This window comes from Populus nigra, chromosome 1, assembly GCF_951802175.1.
Source record: "Populus nigra chromosome 1, ddPopNigr1.1, whole genome shotgun sequence".
Taxonomy (NCBI): domain Eukaryota; kingdom Viridiplantae; phylum Streptophyta; class Magnoliopsida; order Malpighiales; family Salicaceae; genus Populus; species Populus nigra.
This window is the reverse complement of record NC_084852.1, coordinates 8,104,118-8,129,472: the sequence shown is the minus strand read 5'-3', so window position 1 is coordinate 8,129,472 and position 25,355 is coordinate 8,104,118. Positions and strand designations below refer to the sequence as shown.

Here is a 25,355-nt window from a genome sequence, read left to right as displayed (position 1 = left end):
ATAAAATAATAATAATAATTAAAATAAAATGGTCAAAAATTGGGTTATGACAGAAAATATGGATGATTTTGACATATATTCACTTGTGTCAAAAATAAATTCCATAGAAATGTTAATATCTATTATAATTATTAATAAACTAGATATATATCAAATGGATGTAAAAACAACTTTCTTAAAATAATGACCTTTGTGAAGAAATGTACATGGAACAATATGAGGGGTTTGTTGTTAATGGACAAAAAAAGAAAGTCTGTAAACTTATCAAATCATTATATGGTTTGAAATAAACACCTAAAAAATAACATGAAAAATTTAACAAATTTATGTTCTCAAATTTAAAATCAACAAAGTTTATATATGTGTTTATGTGAAAAACACAAATAAAGGTTATTTCATTATATATTTCTATATGAAAGATATGTTTATTTTAGGTAGTAATGATCATATTATCAAGTCTACTAAGAAAATGTTGACTAAATAAGTTTGACATAAAAAATTTTGGTGTTACAGATGTCATACTAGAAATAAATATTTTTAAGACATCTAATGAATTGGTATTTTCTTAATCTGATTATATTGAGAATATTCTCGAAATGTTTTAAAGGTGACAATAGTATTGTGAAAATACCAATGGACTTAAGTGTCTATCTATCCAAAAATAAAGATAATGGAATAAACGAATTAGAATATTCTTGGATATTTAAGAGCTTAATATCTGTTATGAATTGCACAAAACCTTATATTATTTACTTAGTTAGCAAACTTAGTAGATTTTTAAGTAATCTAAATATGGATCATTAGGAAGCAATACGAAGGGTACTAAAATATTTGAGGTATACCGTTGACTATAGGATACACTATAGTGGTTACATAGCCGTGCTAAAATGGTATAATTATGCTAATTGGATATCTAACAATGAGGATTCAAAATCCACAAATGGATATGTCTTCACGCTTGGTGGATCAACTGTTTCATGAAAATTCCCTAAACAAATATGTATCACTAGATCCATGATCAAATAAAAATTGATAAAGGTGTAAAGAAAGCCAGATAGATTTAGAATTTCTTAGAGGATTTTTCATGTTGGATAAAACTAGTGTCAACTATTTATATCCATTATGATAGTCAGTCAACAATTAGAATGGCATAAAGTATTATGTATAATAGTAAGTGTAGATATATATGCCATAGACATAATATCATTAAACACTTGCTCTTAAATAAAATTATTTTCAACTTTGTAAAGTCAAAGAAAATTATTGCGGATCCGCTATCCAAAGGTTTGTCAAGAGATCTTGTGTATAATTCATCAAGGGGAATAAGCTTAAAGTTTTTTAAAGATGAAAGAGGGTAATGGTAGTAATCATACTTAGTTGATTAGAGATTCCATGATCTAGGTTCAAATGAAAAACTACGTTATATAACATTCTCAGTAGCGCTATGAAATCATTATTTCCTAATTATTCTTATGATGAAATAAGTGTTGATTATAGCGTGATAAATAGTGAGATGAGCTCTTAATGATTTTCATATCTTGATATACCAAATAGAGTATAGCAGAATACTTTTAATGAAAGATCACCTGTGTGAATGAGAAATATGATTGTTTATTTAAGAATTTCAATAAAAGCTTAATTCTCTAAAACATTTATAAATTCAAGAGTTGTTTAGGGCCAAAATGAACACAACACCAAGAACAAAGAAAATCTATAGGTAGAAAACTATGTGAGTACTATTGTTTTGGTTACATAAAAGGTTGAATAGTTCAAGACATCGCATTTACTATTTAGCCAAGTAAATCCGATAGTATTTCACCATGGAAGGTTCAAAGCCAAAAACTACATATTCTAATGTAGTAATCTACCAAATCAGTATCGCTTAACTAATTTTTAAATCGTTTTCAAACTGACTAGACAATTTCCATTCATCTAAGGGATTATTGGAAATTTTTTTTAAATAAACAAATTATAAGTGAATGAGAAATTAATATTAAAAAACCCTTGGTTTTCCCACTAAAAATACTCTTGGTTTATCTTAATTTAGTTCTTGATTTATGGTAGCTAATCAATGATTGATAATGGTGGTAATCAATTCTTATTAATTCTTTAACATTTTAACTTCTAAAATTCACTATAAAAAATGAGGGATGGAAAAATAGTTTAGTACTTGAATTTTTTAGATGTTACTCACTCTTCCTCACCTCATATTTTAGTGTTTTATTCTCATTTTATGCTTTATATTTTCTCTTAAATTTAGAGCTTATATTCATATTGTTGAAAGATATTTTAGTTTCACTTTTTTTTATTCAAAGACCTTTGATTTAGAAGTGCATTTAAATCAAGGTGATGTTATTAGAATCTTGGAAAACGTATTACATACATCCTGGTTGCACATGATAAGCGAAAAAGTCATAAGGACAAAGGATCTATCCTATACAACAATAAAATATTCATTACTTTAAATGTTTCAACAAATAATTATTCTTCTTGATTTAATTCAAATCTAATTGATTTAAGCTTTTTTGTCTTGAGTTTGTAGATTTAAACATGTATAAATACTAGTCTTTTTTAGGATATTTTTTGTTTAGCATGTTTTTGTGATGATAAATTATCAATTCATACTAATTATTTTTTATCAACAATCTTATTATGATAAACTATATATATTTGTACATTACATCAATAAACCATCGAATGACAATAAAATATTCATTACTTCACCAGGCTCGCTGCAAGATTTGCGAGTCCAGCACAACAAATGCAACAAGGGTAGAGGCAACTCAGCGCAGAACTGTCATCATCAAATATTCATTGGCTCAATGGTTATTAATTAACAATAATTTCATCAAATCTATTTAATAAACAGAAAAACAAATCGTCAATAGATTAAGAGATTTATTAACTTGGCATAAGATCCAGTTCTAAGGAACCGGGAACAAGGAACATGTCTATATCAGTAGCAAGGAAAATATAATGCAAGAAGCACGAACTAATTAAAAGGAAAAGGAAATGAAAACAAATTCCTTTTTTCTGTTCGAGTTGAGGAGATTAAGAAGAATTTGCGTATTCTTAATTGGTTTATATGTATATCAAAGATACATTGGCATGAAGTACAGAAGAAATGCAGAGTATATTGATAAAAAAAACAAAAAAAAAAACGCAGATGGGAATGGAAGGGAAGACTCACCCGATAACCCAAACAACAGCTCCGATAAGAGACAAACCAAAGCAATAAGAGCAAAGGGCAATCCAATAAAGAAACCTAAAGGCCTGCAATCACCCAGGCAGCGAGACATAACTTTCGAGGAGCTCTACTAGACCCAGGCAGGGAGACATGACTTTCAAGGAATCCAATCGCACGTCAACAAATCATTTGGGCTTCATATTGGATTTGGGGTCTTCACCAGTTTGGGTGAGACTTTACATTCAGTTATACATGTCTAGAAGACGTCCAATACCCAACATAACCCAAAGATGTGAAGTTACTAATCAACGTTAGTCACAAAGGAGGTTTGTTAGTATAATAATAATTATTTTTTAAAGTGTTTTTTATTTGAAAATATTTTTAAATAATATTTTTTTATTTTTAAAAAATTATTTTTTATATAAATTAAAAAACACTGAAAAAAATTAAAAGTAAAGTAAAAAATAAAAACAATTCATTTTGTTTCAAAAATAATTTTGAAACGCAAAATTCTCAAATATCTTCCAATCATAATCGGATGGTTAAAACGGTTTTAGGCATGTTTATATCTAGTGGATGATTCACATGACAAAATCATACCACTAACCATTAACAAAGAAACTAAACACATGATGACTTTTACTGTAGAAATGAATTGTTTTTGAAGTTTTGTGAGATTTAGAGCTTGTTTATATTTGTATTTTAAAAACGCTTTTGAAATTATTTTTTTATTTTTTTCAAATTATTTTTTGGTGTTTTAATATCATTCTGATATGCTAATGTCAAAAATAAATTTTTTAAAAAAAATATATATTTTAAACCAAGTAAAAAAAAAATTAAAAAATAACCGCTACCATACTTCCAAATCCTCTTTTACTAAACCCTCCTTTATTAACCATGTCATTGTTGAAATTTTATAAAATGTTATGGTTTGTAACTCGTCTATTTCTCTAGCTCCTTTTAGGAAAAAAAAATTGATTGTAGCACTTGTTAAATAATATTTATTTAGTCTTATTTATTAAGGGTAAAATAGTATTTTCAGTTTAACCTATATATAATTCTTTTGTATTTAGGTTAACTTAAGCACTCATAATAAACAGATTATTGAGAATTCTAGCCTCCATTATGTTTGATCTGAATTACTTTAACATGGTATCAGAGCCTGGTTGGTCGAACCCTTGACTTGCTAATTTTATGGAACTCGTTGCCCCTATAGAAATCATGTTCACCAATGTCAGAGTCACTGCTGGTATCAAAATCGTTATCATCATCCACTTCATTCTCAGTAGGATGTTCTAGCACACTCAATGCATTTCTTTGTAGCTTAACTTCAGATCCATTTTTCAAAACATCAGACATGGGTTGTTTGACCAATTAAAAGTTGGAGGATGAAGATCAAGTTTTGTTCTTGTGGTTGAAGAATTAAGATCTAAACCTTTATTATAGATTCTTTAGCTTCTACAATTTGGTATTTCTGTTTTGTTCTGCAATTGTTTTTATATTTCTTCTCTTTAGTTTCTGTAATATTTTTTTTGAAGTGATATTTTGTCTTCCGCTTCTGCAAAATCTAGTATTTCAATTTTCCTTCAGCTTCTATAATTTGATATTTCTGTTTTGTCTCTGCAATTGTTTTGGTATTTTGTTTTCTCTTCAGTTTCTACAATTTGGTATTTGCATTCAGTTTCTGCAATTTTTTTAGCGTAATATTTTGTCTTCTGCTTCTGCAAAATCTGGTATTTCAACTTTCCTTCAGCTTCTGCAATTTGGTATTTCTGTTTTGTCTCTGCAATTGTTTTGGTATTTCCTCTTCTCTTTATTTTCTGCTATTTGGTATTTGTATTCAGTTTCTGCAAAAAGACATTTGAGTGATATTTTGTCTTCCGCTTCTGTAAAATCTGGTATTACTTTTCTTCAGCTTTTGCAATTTTATATTTCTGTTCTGTCTCTGTAATTGTTTTGGTATTTCATCTTTTCTTCAGTTTCTGTAATTAGGTATTTGCATTCAATTTCTGCAATTTTTTTTTAGAGTAATATTTTGTCTTTCGCTTCTGCAAAATCTGGTATTTCGACTTTCTTTCACCTTCTGTAATTTGGTATTTGTGTTTTATCTCTACAATTTTTTTGGTATTTCGTCTTCTCTTCAGTTTCTACAATTTGGTATTTGCGTTCAGTTTTTGTAAAAAATTTTAGAGTGATATTTTGTCTTCTGCTTCTGTAAAATCTGGTATTTCGACTTTCCTTCAGCTTCTGCCATGGCATCTACTACCAAAGAGATTGTTTGATTACATTGGTTACTTGCTGATATGAGAATTTTCTTTTCTCATCCTACTCCTATGTATTGTGACAACCAGAGTTCTATTCAGATTGCTCACAACTCAGCTTTTCATGAGCAAACTAAGCACATTGAGATCAATTGTCATCTTACTCGTCATCATCTCAAGCATGGCACCATTACTTTGCCTTTTGTTCCTTCTTTCTTGCAGATTGCAGATTTATTTACCAAGGCGCATTCCATCTCTCGTTTTTATTTTCTAGTTGGCAAATTCTCGATGCTTGTAACTGTCGTATCGTGAGTTTGAGGGGAGATGTTAAATAATATTTATCTAGTCTTATTTATTAAGGGTAGAATAGTATTTTCATTTTAACCTATATATAATTCCTTTGTATTTAGGTTAACTTAAACACTTATAATAAATAGATTATTGAGAATTTTAGCCTCCTTTTATGTTTGATCTGAATTACTTTAACAGCACTCTCTAAAAGTAGCCGTGGAGACTAATGTTATCTCAAGCACCCAAGCGATGCTTGAAAATAATATTTTTAAAATTTTTAATATTAATATATTAAAATAATAAAAAAAACTAATTTAAAGTAAAAATTCAAAAAATTTATAAAAAAATGATTTAAATTAAAAAAATTTAATTTCATGAAACTTCGGTTACACCATAGTAAAAAATGAGGATGGACGGTTGTTGGTGAAGATGAGAGAGGAGGTGCATGTTTACAAACTAATGTGTCAATCAATTTGTAATAAAAGTCTAATACGATCGTTGTCAAACTAATGTGTCGATCAATGTGTACTTTCTAACATTCTTAATTACATGGACAAGGAAAGTGTCACCGGAGACTTCAGGAAGAAGCTAAGAGTATATATATAAAAAAAAATCGTTTATGATAATTAGAAGGTCTCTAGATCTTTGAGGTAAGTACTTTATATTAAAGAAAAGATTAAAATAACGTTAAAATACTCTAAATAAAATATTTTTTTATGTTTGTTTTTAATGATAAAAATTTATATTGCGTGTATATGCTAAGATTTTTATCTAAATTGATATATACTAGACGATATATCTGCGCACTGCCGCGAACTTATAAAACAAATGTGCTTGATGATGTTATAATTGTGAACCAGCGCTAGATAAGTAATAGAAATTGAAGGTATGATGAAGCCAATATTCCATGACAGAAAAAAAGTTCCGTTGATGATAAAAAACTTAGGTCCCGTTTGTTTGCTAGAAAGTAGTTTCTTTTTGGAAAGTAAATTATTTTCTGATGTTTGGTAGTGTAATGAAAATTAAGTTGGAAAACAGTTTCCAGTGTTAGGTTATGTCATAGAAAATGTACTAGAAAATAACTTATTAATATTTTATTCTTTTCAACTTAATTAAAATAATGAGGAATAAATCTTACAAATTAAAAAGTTGAATGAGAATGAAATTGAAAAAATATATATAATTTCATAAATTATCTCAAATAAAATAAATAATAATCAAAATAATATAGATCAAATCTAACAAATAAAAAAATTGAAAGATGAAGAAATTAAAATAATAATAATTACCATTTCATAAATTATTTCAAATAAAATAAGTAACAATCAAAAGAATGAGAACCAAATTTGATAGATTAAAAAAATAAAAAATGATAAGGAAAAAGCAAATAACAATTATAAAAATAAGGACAAAAGTTAATATAAAAATTAAATTCTAAATGATGAAATTGAAAAAAAAAATATTCAATATATATATATATATAGTAATCCTAATTGATCAAATTAGAAGTTTTTATATTTTCTTCATAAGACATGCATTACAAGTATAAAATTTAATTTAAACATTACTACAACACTTAATATTATAACCATTACCCATTGATTTAACATACAATAAACACACACACGTCATTCAATTGGGATTCACTTAAAAAACTTACCTCTCTCCATTGTTATCTATTGTTCCCAGGAAAAAAAGGTTGAATAAAATAACACTAACAAGAGCTTTTCAGCTCCTGATACTCAAGTGAAGAGATTAAGTATAAAAAATAAAAACATTGCTTCAGATTTAATGTTTTTGTATGAGTATGTCGTGTTATTAGAGAGAGAGAGAGAAAGAGAGATTGGAGAGAGAAATCATGTTTGGAAAAGAGAAACGAGGTTTGTGAGGAAAGTGTACAAATTTATATTTATTATATACAAGGACAAAAATATATTTTCGATTAATTTGATTTATCCCGTTAATCACTGAGAAAAACTAAAAATTTTCAAATCTTAGAATGAAAATGAAAAACAGACCAAGGTATAAAGGCTTTTTTATAATTATCCCAATAAAATATTCAAAAAGATATTGTTTTAATATATTTTTAATTAAAAAGTATTTTTACAAAAATATCATATAACACATTACCAAAAACACACTCAATATATGATTGCGATTTATGAGTTACTATGTTTATAATTATTTATTTATTTATCAATTATGGGTAAAGCTAACCATTTCATGAGTGAATGAGAGAGACATTTTTATCTCCATCTGTTCTTTTCTTTTTTGTTGTTCTTTGAAATGCTCAATAGCAAGATTAACATTAATTAATTATGAATGCATGTTTAAACTTTCTGTGCTTTGACCCGTTTAAGAAAACAAAATTCAAGCAAACTAAATAAATATTGATCCCAAACACTGCGCTTCCAGCAGCAAAACATAGGACACTGTCGCCTTTCAAAGACAAATACCCCTTTTTATTTCTTTCTAAAAACCCTAACTTACTTCGATAGAAAATGGGTTAAAAAATGGTGGCTATGCACCGACTGATGTTATTGAGTTCAAACTTCAACATGACTGTTAAGAATGAGATTCGGTTTGATTATTGTAAGGTATTCTTAACTTGTTTATTGCAAGGAACCGGAGATGCCAGAAAAGCCAACATGCAATCGGCTATATTCCATTTAAATAAAAGATTGGGCCAAAATATGTGTTGTTTAAAAATCATAATGTAAATTAAAGTTGGAAGAATTTGTTTGATTGACCATTATTAAGATTACTTAGTTGGCTTCCCTCTTGCTGAAATCTATAGGTATTTTTATTTAAGAAAATAATGGTTTATATTGCAAAGCAATTTAGTCATATTAATAGGATTGCATGTAATGAGCTCCCCATTAGATATAGGTCCGCGCTACACTGTAAAGCTTTTTTCTTTCATAAAAAAATATGTTCAAGTGTCACAAACACATTATAAAGAAAGAAAAAAAATTGTGTTTGGGGTTAAATGATTGAAAAAAGTACAGTATTAAATGGACCATTTAAAAAAAATATCATGAGAATTTGGGAAGAAAAACTTTTTTTTCAAAAAGGGAAAAACAATACAAATTAATTATTCGTCAATTAAATATGAAAGGAAAAAATTGAAAAAAATAACGAAAAAAAAACCTAACCCGAGTCAAATAAAGTTAACATGACAAACTTGTAACCTAGGTAATAAAAGGCAAGCCAACTCGGGTTAACTCACCAAGCCAGCAACTCAGGTCATAAAATTGAAATAACTCGATGAAAAAAAAATCACAAAGCCTCTATATATATATATATAAACAATGTCGAATGATGAAATCAGAAAAGAAAATAAGTTTTTTTATTAAAAAAAATAAATGTCAACTCGCTTTACTTTTCAAACTCATGAGTAAAACCACAAAGTCCAATCTCCAACTAATCAAATATTAAAGGATAAAATAAAAAAAAAACTCAATTATACAAAAAAAATCCAAAATAAAAAATAGCAATCAAAAGAATGATGATAAAAAAACTGAAATAAAAAATCTTTTATTAAAAGGAGAAACTGAAAAAAAAAGAGTTAATTTATTAAAAGAACTAAATAGAGAAATAAAAAAAATAAGGATCAAATTGAAATAATACTAATAAATCAAAAATTAGGATTGAATAATGAAATTGAAAACAAATAAAGATTTTACAAAAGAGCAAAAAAAATAAAAAAAAAAAGAATAAGGATCAAATTGAAAAAAAAAATATATCATAAATTAGGATTGAATAATGAATTTGAAGAAAAAAAATACATAAAAGGATCAAGAAAAAAAATAAAAATCAAATTGAAAAAAAAATAGGATTAAATGATGAAATTAAAATTTTTTCAAAAGAATCCATAATAAAAATTATAAATTAAAAAATAAAAATTAAAGTTAAAATATAAATAAACAACTATGAAAATTTAAATGAAGAGAAGAGAAAAGAGAGGCAAAAGAAAAACACCACCGCGACAAACCAGTTACGCCAGGCCTAATTTTCTATATACACAGCAGTTTAGTTTTTTTTTGTTACGAGGTCTCATTGTGAGGCATCACAAGGAAGAAAAAAAATGTCGTTGACACATGTTTCCATTTCTTCCTTGTTATGCTAGGCCTCCACCGTCCACGCCAACTAATAAAAACCTTTTTTAAATTATTTATTTTTATATTTCAAATTAAATTTGAATGTATTTAACTTAAAAATATATCAAATTAATTTTTTTAAATATTTTTAATGATTTTAATAGGTTAACATCAAAAAAAATATTTTAATATATTTTTAAACAAAAAAAAACCGTTTCATTCTTCATAATAGATAAAAGAGGTCATCTTTAAGGAAAAGAAAGCAGCATTGCTTTGGTTTTCGTCATGTCTGTGAACCATTTTCAAGCTAGATACACCATCCACAAAATAAACTGAAACCTCAGAAGAATATTACTCGAAATCAGAAAAGTGCCACCATAATTTTTAGATTTCCGAAGCTACTCTCACCACATACAATATTACTCGGAATTAGAAAAGTGCCACCATAATTTTTAGATTTCTGAAGCTACTCTGTATCACAATATATTGGCCAAGAGATCCCTATCACTCTCCTGCAACATTCACAAGCTCGTATTCAACAAGAGAGAGATTGTTGTCTTCCTTGACTACAAATTCTGCAGGCTCAGTGACTTCAACACGACCCCATTTGTCAACTGCTAGCCTCATAGATCCCTTAAACATGTCAATCTTTGCATTGCGGATGATTACAGTTGTCCCTGGCTTCATCAAATCAACTGAGAAAAAGAAAGAAAGAAAAGGTTGTTAGTACAATAACGCAGCCAGTAATGGGGACATTTGTAAGGTTAAAACAAAAAAACTTTAAATCACAAAGAATCTACATTTTTATCCATATCCAGCTTGTTCCACAATTTCCTAAACCATTTGAATTCGAAGACAATTATGAAAATTGTAGTGACAATTTAGAAGACTTTAATCATGACCAGTAATATAAATCCCCTAAGCAGAGAGCATCTAGTTATTAAACATCCCATCTGAGCTATCTCACTGAATTAAAGTTTGTTGCACCACTGAAATCTGGGCAAGAAAAAGATATCCTCTCCAGTCAACAAGCTCAACTATAAACAAATATAATTTAACACTCAGACTATAGTTTAAGTTTTTGGAAAACAAGGCTCATAAATTAAAAGCAACAGATCACTAAAATGGAGAAGGGGGGGATGCAACAAGTTCATTCACTAATAGACTTGAGGTTGTACAACATTAATAATGCATGTTGATGAAACCCAACAAGAATGATCCTTGGTCAGACCATCCACAAAGCCAATTAGCCATAAACTGCACAACCAGTTCCATCAATTACAGCTTATTCACAGAGCAGAACCAGAGTGCATGATATATGCAGTAACTAAAGATGCGGAGAACACCACCTCTGATGCAGAACATCAAATTCAGCCCATCAAGTTAAACATAGCCCCTTCTATTGAACAAAACAAATCTAGCACTCATCCACATCTATTGCATAAAAATAATAACCATATTCACAACAAGATCGCATGCACGCGCATATAAATTGATTTATTTTTTGTAGCCATGAATACTGCAACCATTCCTAGCTAAGTAGGCAGTTGAATTAAGAGAAAACCACTATCCATCAATATTCTATAGATTCACAGATAATTCAACCTTTGCCATTGGAGAACATGCTATTATTTCTTATTGGCACAAGTTAAAATGGGAGTTGTTAAGCGTAATTGGCTACCTTTTGCAAGTCATGTTGAGGAGAAAGCCTCTAGACCGCTAATATTAACTTGGCTACAGTTCCCCATCCAGACCTAATAGACATCATTTCGCTTCATAGAGTCGCAGATCATACTTGTTAAACCAGGGCTACGATTTATATAGTGATTGGCATCATACTCTAGGGAATCTTCTATCATCATACTCTAAAATGCAAACGTAAATTTTAATGACATTTCAAAACAAGGCCCAAAATCATTTTTCCAATCTCAAAAGGAACCAAATTCAACACAAAGATGCAACGATAATTTCAGTTATGGGAACAAAAACAATTCCAAATCCTAAACTTTCATCTCTTTTCCTAAGCGGAAAGGGTGAGAAAGAAAAATTCATCATGAATCCTAAGATTCTTATGCAAAGGAAGAGAGCCCAAAAATGTCTTACATCAAGGCATATAATCCATTGAAACATACATACATAAATTTAAGCACCATTTATCCTTCACACTCAACAAACAAGCAGAAAATATTAAATGTTAAAAAAAAAAACAAATCATAAACCAAAATTGTTTTTTTTAAAAAAAAAAAAAACAACGTGCAGATACATCTTCTTCAGAAATAAATAAATGAGAGAGAAAGAAAAAAGGAACCTTGTTCGTTTCTTGCGGTGAAGATGATGGAACCAGTGTCATCCCCAATAAGACATTCAGCGATTCGCGACTGACGGAGATGGTGAGAGACCGATCGGCCCTTTGGAAGGACAGCAATGGAATTAAGGACCTTGACAGTCAAGGTATGACCTCCAGTTCCAGGCTTGAGCAGGTCCACTTTGGTGAAGACAGGCTTTCTAAGTCCAGGTTTCCCACCCGCATTGCTGCTCTCTTCTTGCTGTTCCTTTCCTGTTTTTGTTGGGGTTGCCATTCTTTCGATTTACCTCAAATTCCTTAACCCTAATTTTTATTTTATTTTATTTTGCGATCAAAATGGAATTTTTATTTTAGTATTTGTTCTCCGCGTTAGCGTTAGGCGATTCTATTCGTTTGCTTTATCTTTACATGTTAGGAGAAGATGCTTTAATAAATAAAGTTTGGATGGTGAGTTTTTGCGACTCTTCGAGTGCTGTGGAAGAATCGCTATTTTTGGGTGTACACTGCCACCTATCCTCCCACAGAGACCAAAAAAAAACATAGAGTGAGAGAGACTGAGGATATATTTGACATTACAGGAATGATGATTTAAAGTGTTGTTGGTTTAAAATTATATTAAAATAAAAATATTTTATTTTTTAAAAATTATTTTTAGCATCACATTAAAATAATTTAAAAATATAAAATAATTATTTTAAATAAAATATTTTTAAAATTTAAAAAATAATAATTTACATTGTGTTTCCAAACACATGAAACTCATATGCATAACATGAAAATTAGGAATGAATTATTAATGTAATTATTTTTTTAATTGTTTTATTTTAAAAAAAATTTATTTTTAATATTAATATATCATCTGAAAATATAAAAAATTAATTTAAAAAAAATTAAATGCAAAAATTATTATAATCTTTTGATTAACTTTTGCTCTCTGCGTTAAAACCTCTTGACCCTATATTTTATGGGCTAAGTACGGGCCTAATTTGTTAACAATTTTTCTCAGGTTTAGGACTGAACTAGCAGCCTAAACGAAGACTAGAGACATCTACACTTTTATTTCATTTCTCAATTTACACAGGGCTCATTTGTCTTAGCTTTCAACTTGGACAAAAGGTGGATTAAAAAGCTAAGACATAAGTCACTTACAAACCTCCAATTATAGATGAAGAGTTCATATTCTAGCAGGGAACTCTGATACAATAAATAATATAAAGGAAAAATAAATAAAATGAAGATTATAGAGAGTTTGTGATTGAAAAAACTGTTGTTAAACCTTTAAATGAGTTTGAATGGCTTTTTTGTTTTACTTGATGACCAGTGTTATATATAGATTGTAGTCACTTCAACTTACCTTGTGGAATATAGAGATTGGTATTGCAAATATCTTATAGTATATAAAGTTACAAGTGTCTCGTGTTAAATAAAGCAATGATATAGATCAACCTTATGGTTAATGGAGAAAAATGAATACCTTTAGTAAAGAGATTGGTGCTTATCATTAGTTTGTGATGCTTATCACATTATCATTGGTGGATAAGTTCGTGTTTTTGCTCTGCACAAAGAATTTATAGCTTAGAAGGACATGTGTGCTGATGGATGGTGTACAAAGCCGCTCTAGCTTCTCGAAAACTCACAAACATGTTGAGCTATATACGAAGAAACAATATTGGATAGCCTAGGGTGAGTATGGGTGATGTCGCTCTGCCCTTGCCTGAATGACTAAAATTTTTTTATGCACAATCATTCGGTAGTATGAAAAATTCATTATAGACAACTAATATATTTTACAATACTCTCCTTTGAGACATACATGGCAAAAGGTCATCTAGCAAATAGCAATACTTGGACCATATAATATCCAACACAGCAATAGGTAAAAATTTACCAATCAATACCATAGATATAATAATGGAAAGAACTTGAACACAAAATACTTTTAATACCTATTTAATAGTGGTAACCAATGAAAACATTGAGAACCCTAGTTTTTATTCATGATATACATTGAATTGATTGATATAAGAGCATGTTGGTCTATTTGATGGACAAAGATGGTATCTGTGATGCAAGAGTGGAGGTTATCTAGGACAATGTGAGGGCTCGAGAGGAAATGCAAGAAACCTAATCATAAAAACTAGATTGTTTAGAGAAAACAATGGAAATGATATTAACTAGCTTAAAACATCTAGTTTGACTATTGAGAGGTACAAACAAGAATCATATCGAGTAGAGGGAGGTGCTTAAAGGCTTACCTCGAGGCATACCAAACCTTAGATCTATTCTTGCAAACCTATATAAACATCTTTTCTTTGATGTATACAATGAGTGATGCATTAAAAACTCAAATAACAATCATCATGTTCATAGATATGTTCTTGAATTCAATGAGAATCTTTTCTTTGATGGGAATTTTTTGAAGAAAAGATTTATTAGATGGTTGTTAGAGTTGGAAGATGACTTTTATTTTAGCAATATTTCTTTTTATCAAAAAATAGAACTTGTCATACATAAACTTTCTTGTGGTGTTAAAAAATGGTGGTTTGAAGTTCTAGAATATAGAACTTATATTGGTAAGAGTTTAATTCCATCATAGCAAGCTTTAAGATAATCATTGATTTTGAAGTTTGCACAAAATAAGTAGAAAGAGATTTTATATTGGGCAAACAATCAATTAGATTGTTATTATTTACCTTTTATTCAACTTTCTCAAATAGCATGGAGGAAAAATGTATAAAAGGTGTACAATAACAAATATTTTTGCAAACACTACTCTAAAAAAAAAAAGGAATCCTTCAAGTTTAACATTCTTCAAAGAAAAATTAGAAAAGCATAATCAAACACCATTAGTATAAATATTGGCAGATCCACAAAATTCTTCCTTGCCAAAGATTATTGTCAAGGTTAATCTACAAGTTGATGAATTAAAGAGAGTATAAAAGTATCTAGTTTTAAAATCTCAAAGTTACCCCATTGTGATTAAGATAGCATGGTCGAAGAGGGAGCTGAAAAGTAGTTTTCAGTCTTTTGTTGTTACGTTGGACAAAACATTGATACATAATGATCTTTTTATCATGAATAAAGATCTTGCAAACAAGTACATGAATGACAATGATTTTTTACATGTATTTTTAAGATATTTTAAAAGATTATCTTAGGAGTCCATTATATATAAAGGTTGAGGAAACTAATTCGATTTAATTGACAGTAAAAAAAAATTAGTTTGTGAATAGACTAATTACAATATTATATTCAGAGTATTTATTTTTTTGATATAATCAAGTTTAATTTCTGATAGTTAACTCGAGAATGAGTTTTTAACAAGTAAAAAGGACTAAAGTGGAATGTTATTGTTTTTTTAAATTTATGACATAATTATTTTTATTGTAATATTTATTTAATCATTAAGATTTACAAGGATTTGTTTAATTTAGGAATTTTAATATTATTTTGATTTTATAAGCTATGTAACTTTCAATAAAAATATTTGTTATATAAGAATACTTGATCTAGAATTAAAATAAATAAGGATCTTTGTTTTTGTTTTTCCATTAAAAAATATTGAATTACAAACCTTTTAAACAACAATAGAGTTTTCTCTTCAATTTTAAGTTATAATCTTAGAGCTTGAAAATCAAATGTTTATTTTATTATAAATTGTGTCAAGAAAAATATTTTTTTATTTTCATCTTTCTAGCTCTTTAGACATGGAGTAAACACAAAAGAAAAGACACAACAAACTTTAAAATTTTATTCAACATAAAATGTGTTACTATGTTGAAAAACAAAAGAGAAAAGGCAATTTGAATGGTGAAAAAGCAATATATTATTGATAAAGAAAAGGCATATTTATAAGCTTTACATCATAGCATTCCTTCTTAATATTAACCACTACTTCTATAGAATAGGACAATAAGGACCACTTACTTAGCCATAAAAGCACGATTTATTTAATTGAATAAATTCCTAAAGACTAGGACAACATAGAGCTATTATAAATAAATAAAAGTAAATCTTAACACCCTTTCATAAACTGAAATCTGCAGAAATTAGTTTATAAATAAATAGACTTCAACAATTATGTTATGCCCTTTCTTGAACCACATCCTTTGAAGAGCATACTCCAAGCATTTTTCGAAGCTTCACAAACACAGCTTGCTTAAGTGATTTAGTCATAATATTAGCCACTTGATTTTCACTTCTACATAACACTAAATCAATTATACCATCATTGCACAGATCACGTAAAAAATAATATATAACATCAATATGCTTACTCCTTCCATGTAAAACTGGATTTTTAAAATCTTGATTGCTGACACATTATCACAATGGATTGTTATTGGACCTTGTTGATGATTGTGAAGTGTTTCAAGCAATCTCTTTAACCAGATAGCTTGGCATAAAGATGAAGTAGCTGCAACAAATTCTTATTCTATAGTTGACAAAGTCATAATCTGTTATTTCTTTGAAGACCACGATACAACGTCTTAGTTCATCAAAAAAACAAAACCAGAAGTACTTCTACGATCTTCAATGTCTCCAACATAGTCACTATCTAAAAAACCAATCAAATTTGATTCTCCACCAGTTTTATAAAAGATTCCAAAGTCTGCAGTACCTTTCAAATAGCGAAAAATTCTTTTTGCTGGCAAGAGATGAACTTCAGTTGGACTCTCCATGTATTGACTGATTAAACTAATAGCATGCATAATATCAGGTCTTGTTTAAGTCAAATACATAAGACTTCCAACAATTTGCTTGTAAATAGTAGAATTCATCTTTTCTCCTGTTCCAAATCTTGTGAGTTTCAAACCAGGTTCAGATGGAGTCAAAACTGGATTGCAATCCTTCATGTGGAACCTGTCTAAAATTTCCAAGACATATTTCTTTTGTGAAATAAAGATACCAGTAGAAGATTGCACTACTTCGATGCCAAGGAAATAGTGCATTAACCCCAAATCCGACATGTCAAATTTGTTTATCATAGACTTCTTAAAATCAGCAAGCATAACTCCATCATTACTAACATAAATAAGGTCATCAGCATATAAACACACAATAAGTATCTTTCTATTTGCTCCAGCTTTAATATAAAGTGCATGTTCATAAGGACATTTAAGAAAACTTTCTTTAGCAAAGTATTCATCTATACGACTATACCAAGCTCTAGGTGCTTGTTTTAGTCCGTATAATGCTTTTTTTAGCTTGTACACCTGGTTTTCGTGACCTTGCTTCATATAACATGGAGGTTAATCTATGTATACCTCTTCTTTTAATTCCCCATGCAAAAATGATGACTTTATATCAAGATGATATACAGGCCATGAGTTTTGGGCAGCAATAGATAACACCAACCAAATAGTGTCAAGCCTTGCTATTAGAGCGAACACTTCTTTGTAGTAGATGCCAAATTCTTGTTTGTACCCTTTTACAACAAGTTGAGCCTTGTACTTATTGACTTCTCCATTCTTCTTCAATTTTGTCTTGTAAACCCACTTGACACCAATAGTCTTATGTCCTTTTGGAATATCAGTCAACTCCCAAGTGTTGTTCCTTTCAATAACAGCAATTTCATCATCCATCGCCTTTCGCCATTTTGAGTTTTTGACAGCATCTTCAAAAACTGTAGGATCACAATCTGAAAAAAATAATCAAAATGAGTGATTGGATCTTCAATTCTAGTTACCTTATAGTCTTCCATCCATGCGGGCCTTTTTCGGATACGAGGATGAGATGGAGTTGCTACAATAATAGCTTTTGTTGTTGTTGGCAAAATGTCAGCAGTTGTTGGGGTAGGAAGAGATCGAGCTGCTGCAACAGTGGCTGCTGTTGGCAAAATTTCAGCAGTTGTTGGGGTTGCTTCTGATGAATTGTTAGGCATAATAGGTACTGGAGCTAGCTCACTTTTAGAGTCAATGTAAAAAACAACTTGTGTACCTGCTGCCTATTCCAATCCCAAGTGTTTTCCTTATTAAAGACAACATCTCAGCTGGTCACAATTCTTTATGTGAGTGGATTGAACAATTTATAAGCCTTGGAACATTCACTAATGCCAAGAAAGACACATTTTTCACCCTTATCGTCAAGCTTCTTTCCTTACTCATTCGGAACATGTGCATAAGCTATTCAACCAAAAATTCTGAAGTGATCTACAACTAGTTTCTAGCCACCCCAAGCTTCCTCGGGTGTCCTATTCTGAACAGAAAAGGTAGGACTTCTGTTTAACACATGGATGCTCCAATTTACTACCTTTGACCAAAAATTCTTTGGAATGTTTCCTCTTGCTAACAAGCTTCTCACCATATTAAGGATGGTTCTATTTTTTTCTCTCTGATACACCATTTTGTTGTGGTGTATAAGCAGCTATAAGTTCCCTTCGAATGCCATGATCTCCATTAGAAAATGGATTTATCAGTCCACAAATGTCAGAATGTACCAGCTCTAGGACATGTTTTGCTCTCCGTGACTTTCCTTAAGGGAATTGAGAGCAATGTTGTTTGCTAACAACGCATTCTTCATAAATTTAGGAAGGAATGTGAATTTTAGGGAAGCCTGTCTCCATATCTTTCTGTTGAAAAGTCTTTAATCTGCTAAAATTCAAGTGGCCATAACAAAAATGCCAAAAGCCACGAAGGGTCTTTTATTTCAGCCATTAAACAAGGTTGAGATGTTATTATCTTCAATGGAAACAACCTATTTGAACTCATATGAGCAACAACAATTGCTCCTCTTGAAGGATCAAATATTTCATAAACACCATTTTGAATAGTTATCACATAACCATTTTCTTGCAATTAAACAGCACTCAATAAATTACTTTTCAAATCAGGAACGTAAAGAACATCAGAAATTGTTTCTATAAAACCATTCTTGGTTCTTATCTCAATATCACCTTTTCTCATTGCATTCACAGTGAAACAATCACCAAAACTTACGACATAATGAAAATCTTCAAATAAGAAAAAAAAGACTTACATCCACACATGTGATTACTGCAGCCTATATCCACATACCAAACATCAGACTATAGCTTCTGATTAGCTTCAACAGCCATCAACAAGGTTTCCACTTCCTTCTTTTCGATAAAATGTGATTGCTCTCCCTTTTCTTTGTCATTAGGCAGCCTAGCATAACATTCAGAACGATAATGTCCAAATTTATGACATCTAAAACACTCTACCTTGGATTTATCAAAGTGTTGAACCCGTCCTCTGGCTCTACTTTGATATTAATCATTATCAGCCTTAAAAAATTATCTGCTACCATCTTTATTGCCTCTACCTCTACCCTTTCCTCTAAAATTTGAGAACTGAGTAAAGGTAAAAGCCTTTAGAGCTTGCTCATCTGTATTTGAACTTCGGTTCATCTTTTGTTCATGGACTAGCAAGGAGCTCTACAATTCATCAATAGATAATGCATCTATGTCTTTTGATTCTTCAATTGAATTGACACCATCATCCATTTTTTCACCATGAAATCGTATTTTGTTGCTTATCTCCATAGTTTTGGCACAGTAGTTGGTGACAGTTTATCCAACTTTCATTTGTAAGGTCTCAAAATCTCGTCTCAAGGCTTGAAGTTGTGCACACTTTACTCTAGCAGAGCCTTGATATTTTTTCTTCATGGAGTCCCATATATCCTTGGAAGTTTCTTTGCCAAGAATTGTTTCCAAGATGGGACGATCAATTGCCTAAAAAAGATAATTTTTTGCCTTCAAATCTTTGAACTTTCTGGGCATCTATCAAAGCTGCAGTTGTTGTTGGTTCTTCAATTCCAGATTTAATAATCACCCAATATTCTTTTGACCGAAGAAAGTTCTCCATTAGCTTACTCCAATGGTCATAGTGACCATCAAAACGTGGGATCGCTACTTGCACAAAATTTGAATCTGATGCGATCGTTACCTGCAAAAGATGAAGAGGAGAAAAAGCTACTGCTATTTTTTTACTATTTTGGAGACTCATTGTTTAGAAACTTTTTCTCTTTTGTTTTTATCTCATTAACCAAGCTCTGATACCACTGTTGCTACGTTGAAAAACAAAAGAGAAAAAGCAATTTGAATGGTGAAAAAGCAATATATTATTGAATAAGAAAAAGCCTATTTATAGGCTTTACATCACAGGATTCCTTCTTAACATTAACCACTACTCCTATAGAATAAGACATAAAGACCACTTACTTAGCCATAAAAGCACGATTTGTTTAACTGAATAAATCCCTAAAGACTAGGACAATATAGAGCTATTATAAATAAATAATAGTAAATCTTAATAAAATGAACCATGATTGAGTTGAGCAAGCAATTTTTCATGCCATACAACTATAAGCAATAAGAACGAAGAATCTAAAATCATTTATCTGGCCTCATTGATTTGATCTTTATGAGGCTCACTCCTTGTAAGGAACAGGAATCCTCAAGGTACCAGGGCCCATAATCATGTCATCCCAGAGCAAATCAGAGAGAGTGCCACTGTCAGCTCTCCCACCCTCCTTATTCCCACAATGAAAAAAAGAACAAGTTGTGTAAAAATATAGTTTTAATTAAGCATATAAATTATAATATTTTTTATTAATGTTGATGTCCCGGCCAGTTTGTACGTACCTCGACTAATTTCACGGGTCTTAAAGTTAACGACCATATAAGCCTCTAGTAGCTCTAAGATTTGTCGGACTCAAACTGGTGATCTCCAGGAAGCAACTAGAACCTGACCAGTTGAGCTACACCCCTCAGGATTACATATAAATCCATAATTACTTACTTAAACGGTATATATATATATATATATATATATATATATATATATATATTGGGATATATTTTTATCCTTTTAAAATAAAAAGATAAAAATATGTTTTGAAATTTGAGAAGATTGTTCTCTCAAGAAGTGTGAATTTTAGTGAGGATAAGTCATGGAATTAGGGAAGAAATCAGATGAAACCAATGCAAATGCCTCTCAACCTTAAAGGAGATGAAGTTGAAGGTGAAAACTCTAAAGAACATTCTGTTGCAACCCAATCCGATAATGCTGAATGTTTCCATCTAAACTCTACAGTTGGCGAGTTATCTGAGAACATTGGCAATGATAGCAGTTAACAATCCACACCTAGGTCTACTTTAGTAAAATTAAAAACCTTGGAAGATACACACACACACACATACACAAGGTGTCACATGTGCATCATAAAACCTGAGAATTATCAAGAAGCAGTTGGAGATAATGCCTGGCAGGAGGCTATGAAGGAAGAATTAGAAATGATAGAGAAGAATAATACTTGGGAATTGATGAAGAGACCGATTGACAAACCTGTTATAAGAGTGAAATGGGTGTACAAAACCAAACTTCACTTTGAAGGAACAGTACAAAAACACAAGGCTCAACTTGTAGCAAAAGGATATGCACAGAAATCTGGAATTGATTACAATGAAAGTAGCAAGGTTAGATATAATTCAAACTCTTATTGCACTTGCAGCATAAAAGGGATAGAAGTTGTTCCAGTTGGATGTTAAGTCAGCATTCCTAAATGGTGTACTTGAAGAAGATGTGTATGTTGAGCAGCCTGAGGGGTTTAAAGTGAAGGATGCAGGACATAAAATCTACAAACTAAGGAAAGCTTTATATGGATTAAAGCAGGCACCAAAGGCCTGGTACAGTGAGATTGATGCATATCTCTCTATGTGCAAATTTGAAATGAGCACAAGTGAAGCTACTTTGTATACAAGGTCTGATCGTGAAGGTAACTTGATCATTGTTTCAATCTATGTTAATGACATTGTATATACTGGTAGCAATGAGAGGATGCTTAGTGAGTTTAAAAGAGAAATGATACAGAGATATGAGATAATTGATCTTGGACTTCTTCATCATTTTATGGGTATGGGAATACTGCAAACTTATCAAAGAGTATTCATTCATCAAAGCAAGTATGCCAAATCCTTACTTAGTAAGTTTGGACTTGAGGACTGCAAACCAGTCTCGATTCATTTGGCCACTGGTGAGAAACTGAAGAAGGTGGATGGGAGTGAGTTAGCTAATGAAGGGTTCTACAGAAAAATAGTAGGAAGCTTACTATATTTAACAGCAACAAGACTTGATCTAATGTATGCTGCCAGCTTGCTATCACGGTTCATGAATGGCCCTACCAAAATTCATATAGAAGCTGCAAAAAAGGTTCTAAGATATGTGCAAGGAACGCTCAACTATGGCATTGAATATGTGAGAGATCAGTTAGCAACTCTTATTGGATTTTGTGATGCAGATTGGGCAGGAAGTGAAGATGATAGCAGGAACACCTCTGGCTGTGCATTCAGTTTTGAAAGTGTAGCATTCTCTTAGGCCTCTGTGAAACAGAACACGATGGCATTATCAACTGCAGATGCTGAGTATATCTCAGCATCTGAAGCAACAGCTCAGGCCATTTGGTTAAGATTTGTTCTTGATGATTTTGGTGAAATGCAAGCAGAAGCAACATCCTTGTTCTGTGATAACATGTCAGCAATTTCAATGGCCAAGATTCCTGTTTTTCATCAAAGAACCAGACACATAAACATAAAGTATCATTTCATAAGAGAAGCTCTACAAGAGGGAGTAATAAATGTGCAATTCTGCAGAAGTGAAGAACAACCTGCAGACATCTTCACGAAGCATTGCCTAAAAACAAATTCAAGCAACTAAGACTGGAACTTGAAATTAAACAAGTAAGCAGCTTAGGAGAGGCTGTTGAAAGCTAAGCTGGTTACATGTTTTTAAAGCCTCAGAAGAAGATCCTGCAAGCTATAATGCGAAGAATGAAGAAATGGAAGAAGTTTCTATTAAAGCAGGAAAAAAAACAGTTAAAACAGTTATGGCAGTTATATTTGGTTTTTTCTATTACTTTCTGTTACAAACCGTTGCTTGCATGTGTAAGAATCGTAGCCCTCAATTGATGAATGGTTGAGATGAATTTGATTCCTAAAATCTAAGATTTTGTTATTAACTGCATACAATTTGTATAAAAGCAGAATTCCTGCACTGATAAAACAGTAGAAAAAATACAAAAGAATTCTTTTCAATCTTCTCTGCAAAACTCTTCTACAACCTCTTCTCAAGAAACCTAAGAAATAAACAGAAACAAATAAACCATATGATTCATTGCAGACTCTCAAAGTTGAACAAGGAGCCTTAGTATACCAAAGGCTAAATCTAAAGCTAAACCTAAGGCAACTCGGTACTTTAAAATTGCTTTATAACTCTTAATTTACTGTTAACTAAAATAAGAACTCAGTATTTAAGTTGTCTTTTTATTACTTTAAACTGGAAGAAAAAGAAAACATTTAAAGCCAAAAGAAACAATATTAAGTTGCTAATTGTAGATTATTTCAACAGAAACCGTAGCAAATAAGTAAATAGCACTAAATCAAGCAGGCCCAGATTGTAATTCTGGATTGAATTTAGCTGCATCTGCAATGCGAAATTAAAGCTAATTAAGGGTACCTAGATCATCTCTTTTCCATTACTTTCATTTGCAATCTTAAGAATAAAGAAATTGAAACAAGTCAAGAGGAAGACATCATAGGACTAAAACGTTAAGAAAAGGAATTACGGCTACAATAAATTACTTCAACAAATGAGGAAGCAGAAACAGTAATTTTCTGCGCCAAAGTAAATTCATAAAACTGAAATCCATACAAACAATCAAGATTTGACTCCAGAATTAAAGTTAATTGAGCAATAACTCTAAAGAAATCCAGGATTTACAAAATCATTCTATACCAACGAACATCATGCAACTCGTTCCTAGTGAAAGAACAGAAAAAGAATGAAATCTAGTCCCAATAAACATCTGCATGTAATAAATTCATTCAACTGCAGAGCCAAAACAGAAGAAAAATTTACTAAATTTTTACCTTCTTATTTGAGGAAGGCCTACTGTAGGTGCATAACCATTGAAATTATCAGATTGAAGAGCATCAACAACAGCTTCTTGAGCAAGTGTGAAAGCAAGAATGAGCAGTAGGGTCACCCATTAACAAACTGCGAATTCCTTTGATGGTAATGTTTTTAGGTGTCTCCATTTCATAACCATTCACCGCTCCATTCTCCATACTTCAAGTAATTCTTTTAGTTTCCTGCTGTGTACCTTTGGTTCTTGCTTCTTTAGTGTCTTGGAAACTGGGTTTTTGGTTTTCTTTTAATTTATCTGTGTGAAAATAGGGAAAATGAGTTAAGATAGATGGAGGAGGGGGTGAAAGTGAGTGCATGCATACCACACGTTTTCCCCGACTAGCCTGTCTCTGCATGAGAACAAATTCGGTGGCTGTTTTGGACAGAGTTTTGTAACAAAACCAAGAAAACAACTAACAAAATAGCTTTAGGTTATGTCTGTTTTTCCTTTAAAAAATATTTTTGAATTTTTTTAAAAAAATTATAATTTTGTATTGTTTTAATGTATTGATATCAAAAATAAATTTTAAAAAATAAAAAAATATTTTGATGCATTTTCAACCAAAAAACATTCTAAAAAATAACCGTTACAATAACCTCAAACACTACCTTAATCATTAGGGTAGTATTTGTTTCCAAGATTCAATTAATTTATTAAAGTGTTTTTAAGATTATTTAAAAAAAAATAAATTAATTTTTTATGTATTTTTTAATGATTTTAATGTATTAAAGTCAAAAATAAAAACTTAAAAACTTAAAAATTTTATTTTAATATATTTTTAATTTAAAAACACTTTTATAAAAACTTTTTACACGAACATATAATTTCTGTGTTTTTCCTCCTTATAAAAGATTTTGAATTCAAATCTTTTTTTTATGTAAAACAAACAAACAAAATTACAAGTAGTTAGCTGATTTATAAATAATTAGTAATATGACTCCACACAACAATTTTGACGTAACAATTATATTAATTGAAGTTTTTTAATTATTTTTATTTTCATCATATAACAATGTTAACTAATATTTTTTTTAATCCTATTGCATATTTATTTTGAGAAAACCTAGCAAAATTCTATACCCACAATCTCAATTAGTTTCTTGACTAGTTGTTCTGTGAACCTTTTTTCAATATATTTTTGTAACATTTATCAAGGTTTATCAAATGTAAAAAATTACAAGACTAATATTTAAAATTAAAAAACTAAGATGCAAAAAGACATACTTAGTGTCTAACCTTTAGATGTGACACCCTATTGTTGTCCTGTTAGTGTAGCCTCTCTTGTA

General features: G+C 30.4%; 1 protein-coding gene and 1 long non-coding RNA gene across 3 annotated transcripts; both read right to left on the bottom strand.

The window, feature by feature from the left end:
- Positions 1–10,167: 10,167 nt before the first annotated feature.
- Positions 10,168–12,598, bottom strand: LOC133694966 (uncharacterized protein At4g28440-like). The gene is made up of 2 exons (XM_062116678.1): positions 12,148–12,598; positions 10,168–10,534 (listed from the first exon to the last, which is right to left on the bottom strand). Exons 1-2 carry the CDS (start codon positions 12,416–12,418, stop codon positions 10,344–10,346), a joined length of 462 nt encoding a protein of 153 aa, XP_061972662.1. The 5' UTR covers positions 12,419–12,598; the 3' UTR covers positions 10,168–10,343.
- Positions 12,599–22,635: 10,037 nt separating this feature from the next.
- On the bottom strand, positions 22,636–24,417 carry LOC133686120 (uncharacterized). Of its 2 annotated transcripts, none has more exons than XR_009839519.1 (2): positions 24,032–24,417; positions 22,636–22,912 (listed from the first exon to the last, which is right to left on the bottom strand). It is a non-coding gene; the product is annotated as an uncharacterized LOC133686120 (long non-coding RNA). The 2 variants fall into 2 exon arrangements; XR_009839513.1 differs by lacking the exon at positions 22,636–22,912 and adding an exon at positions 22,935–23,238.
- Positions 24,418–25,355: the final 938 nt, after the last annotated feature.

Bases quoted from the DNA above. Each gene is read 5' to 3' on its own strand.
- LOC133694966 (XM_062116678.1), bottom strand. From the start codon at position 12,418: ATGGCAACCCCAACAAAAACAGGAAAGGAACAGCAAGAAGAGAGCAGC. The intron at 10,535-12,147 runs GTTCCTTTTTTC...TCTTTTTCTCAG, and splicing joins CACCGCAAGAAACGAACAAG to TTGATTTGATGAAGCCAGGG.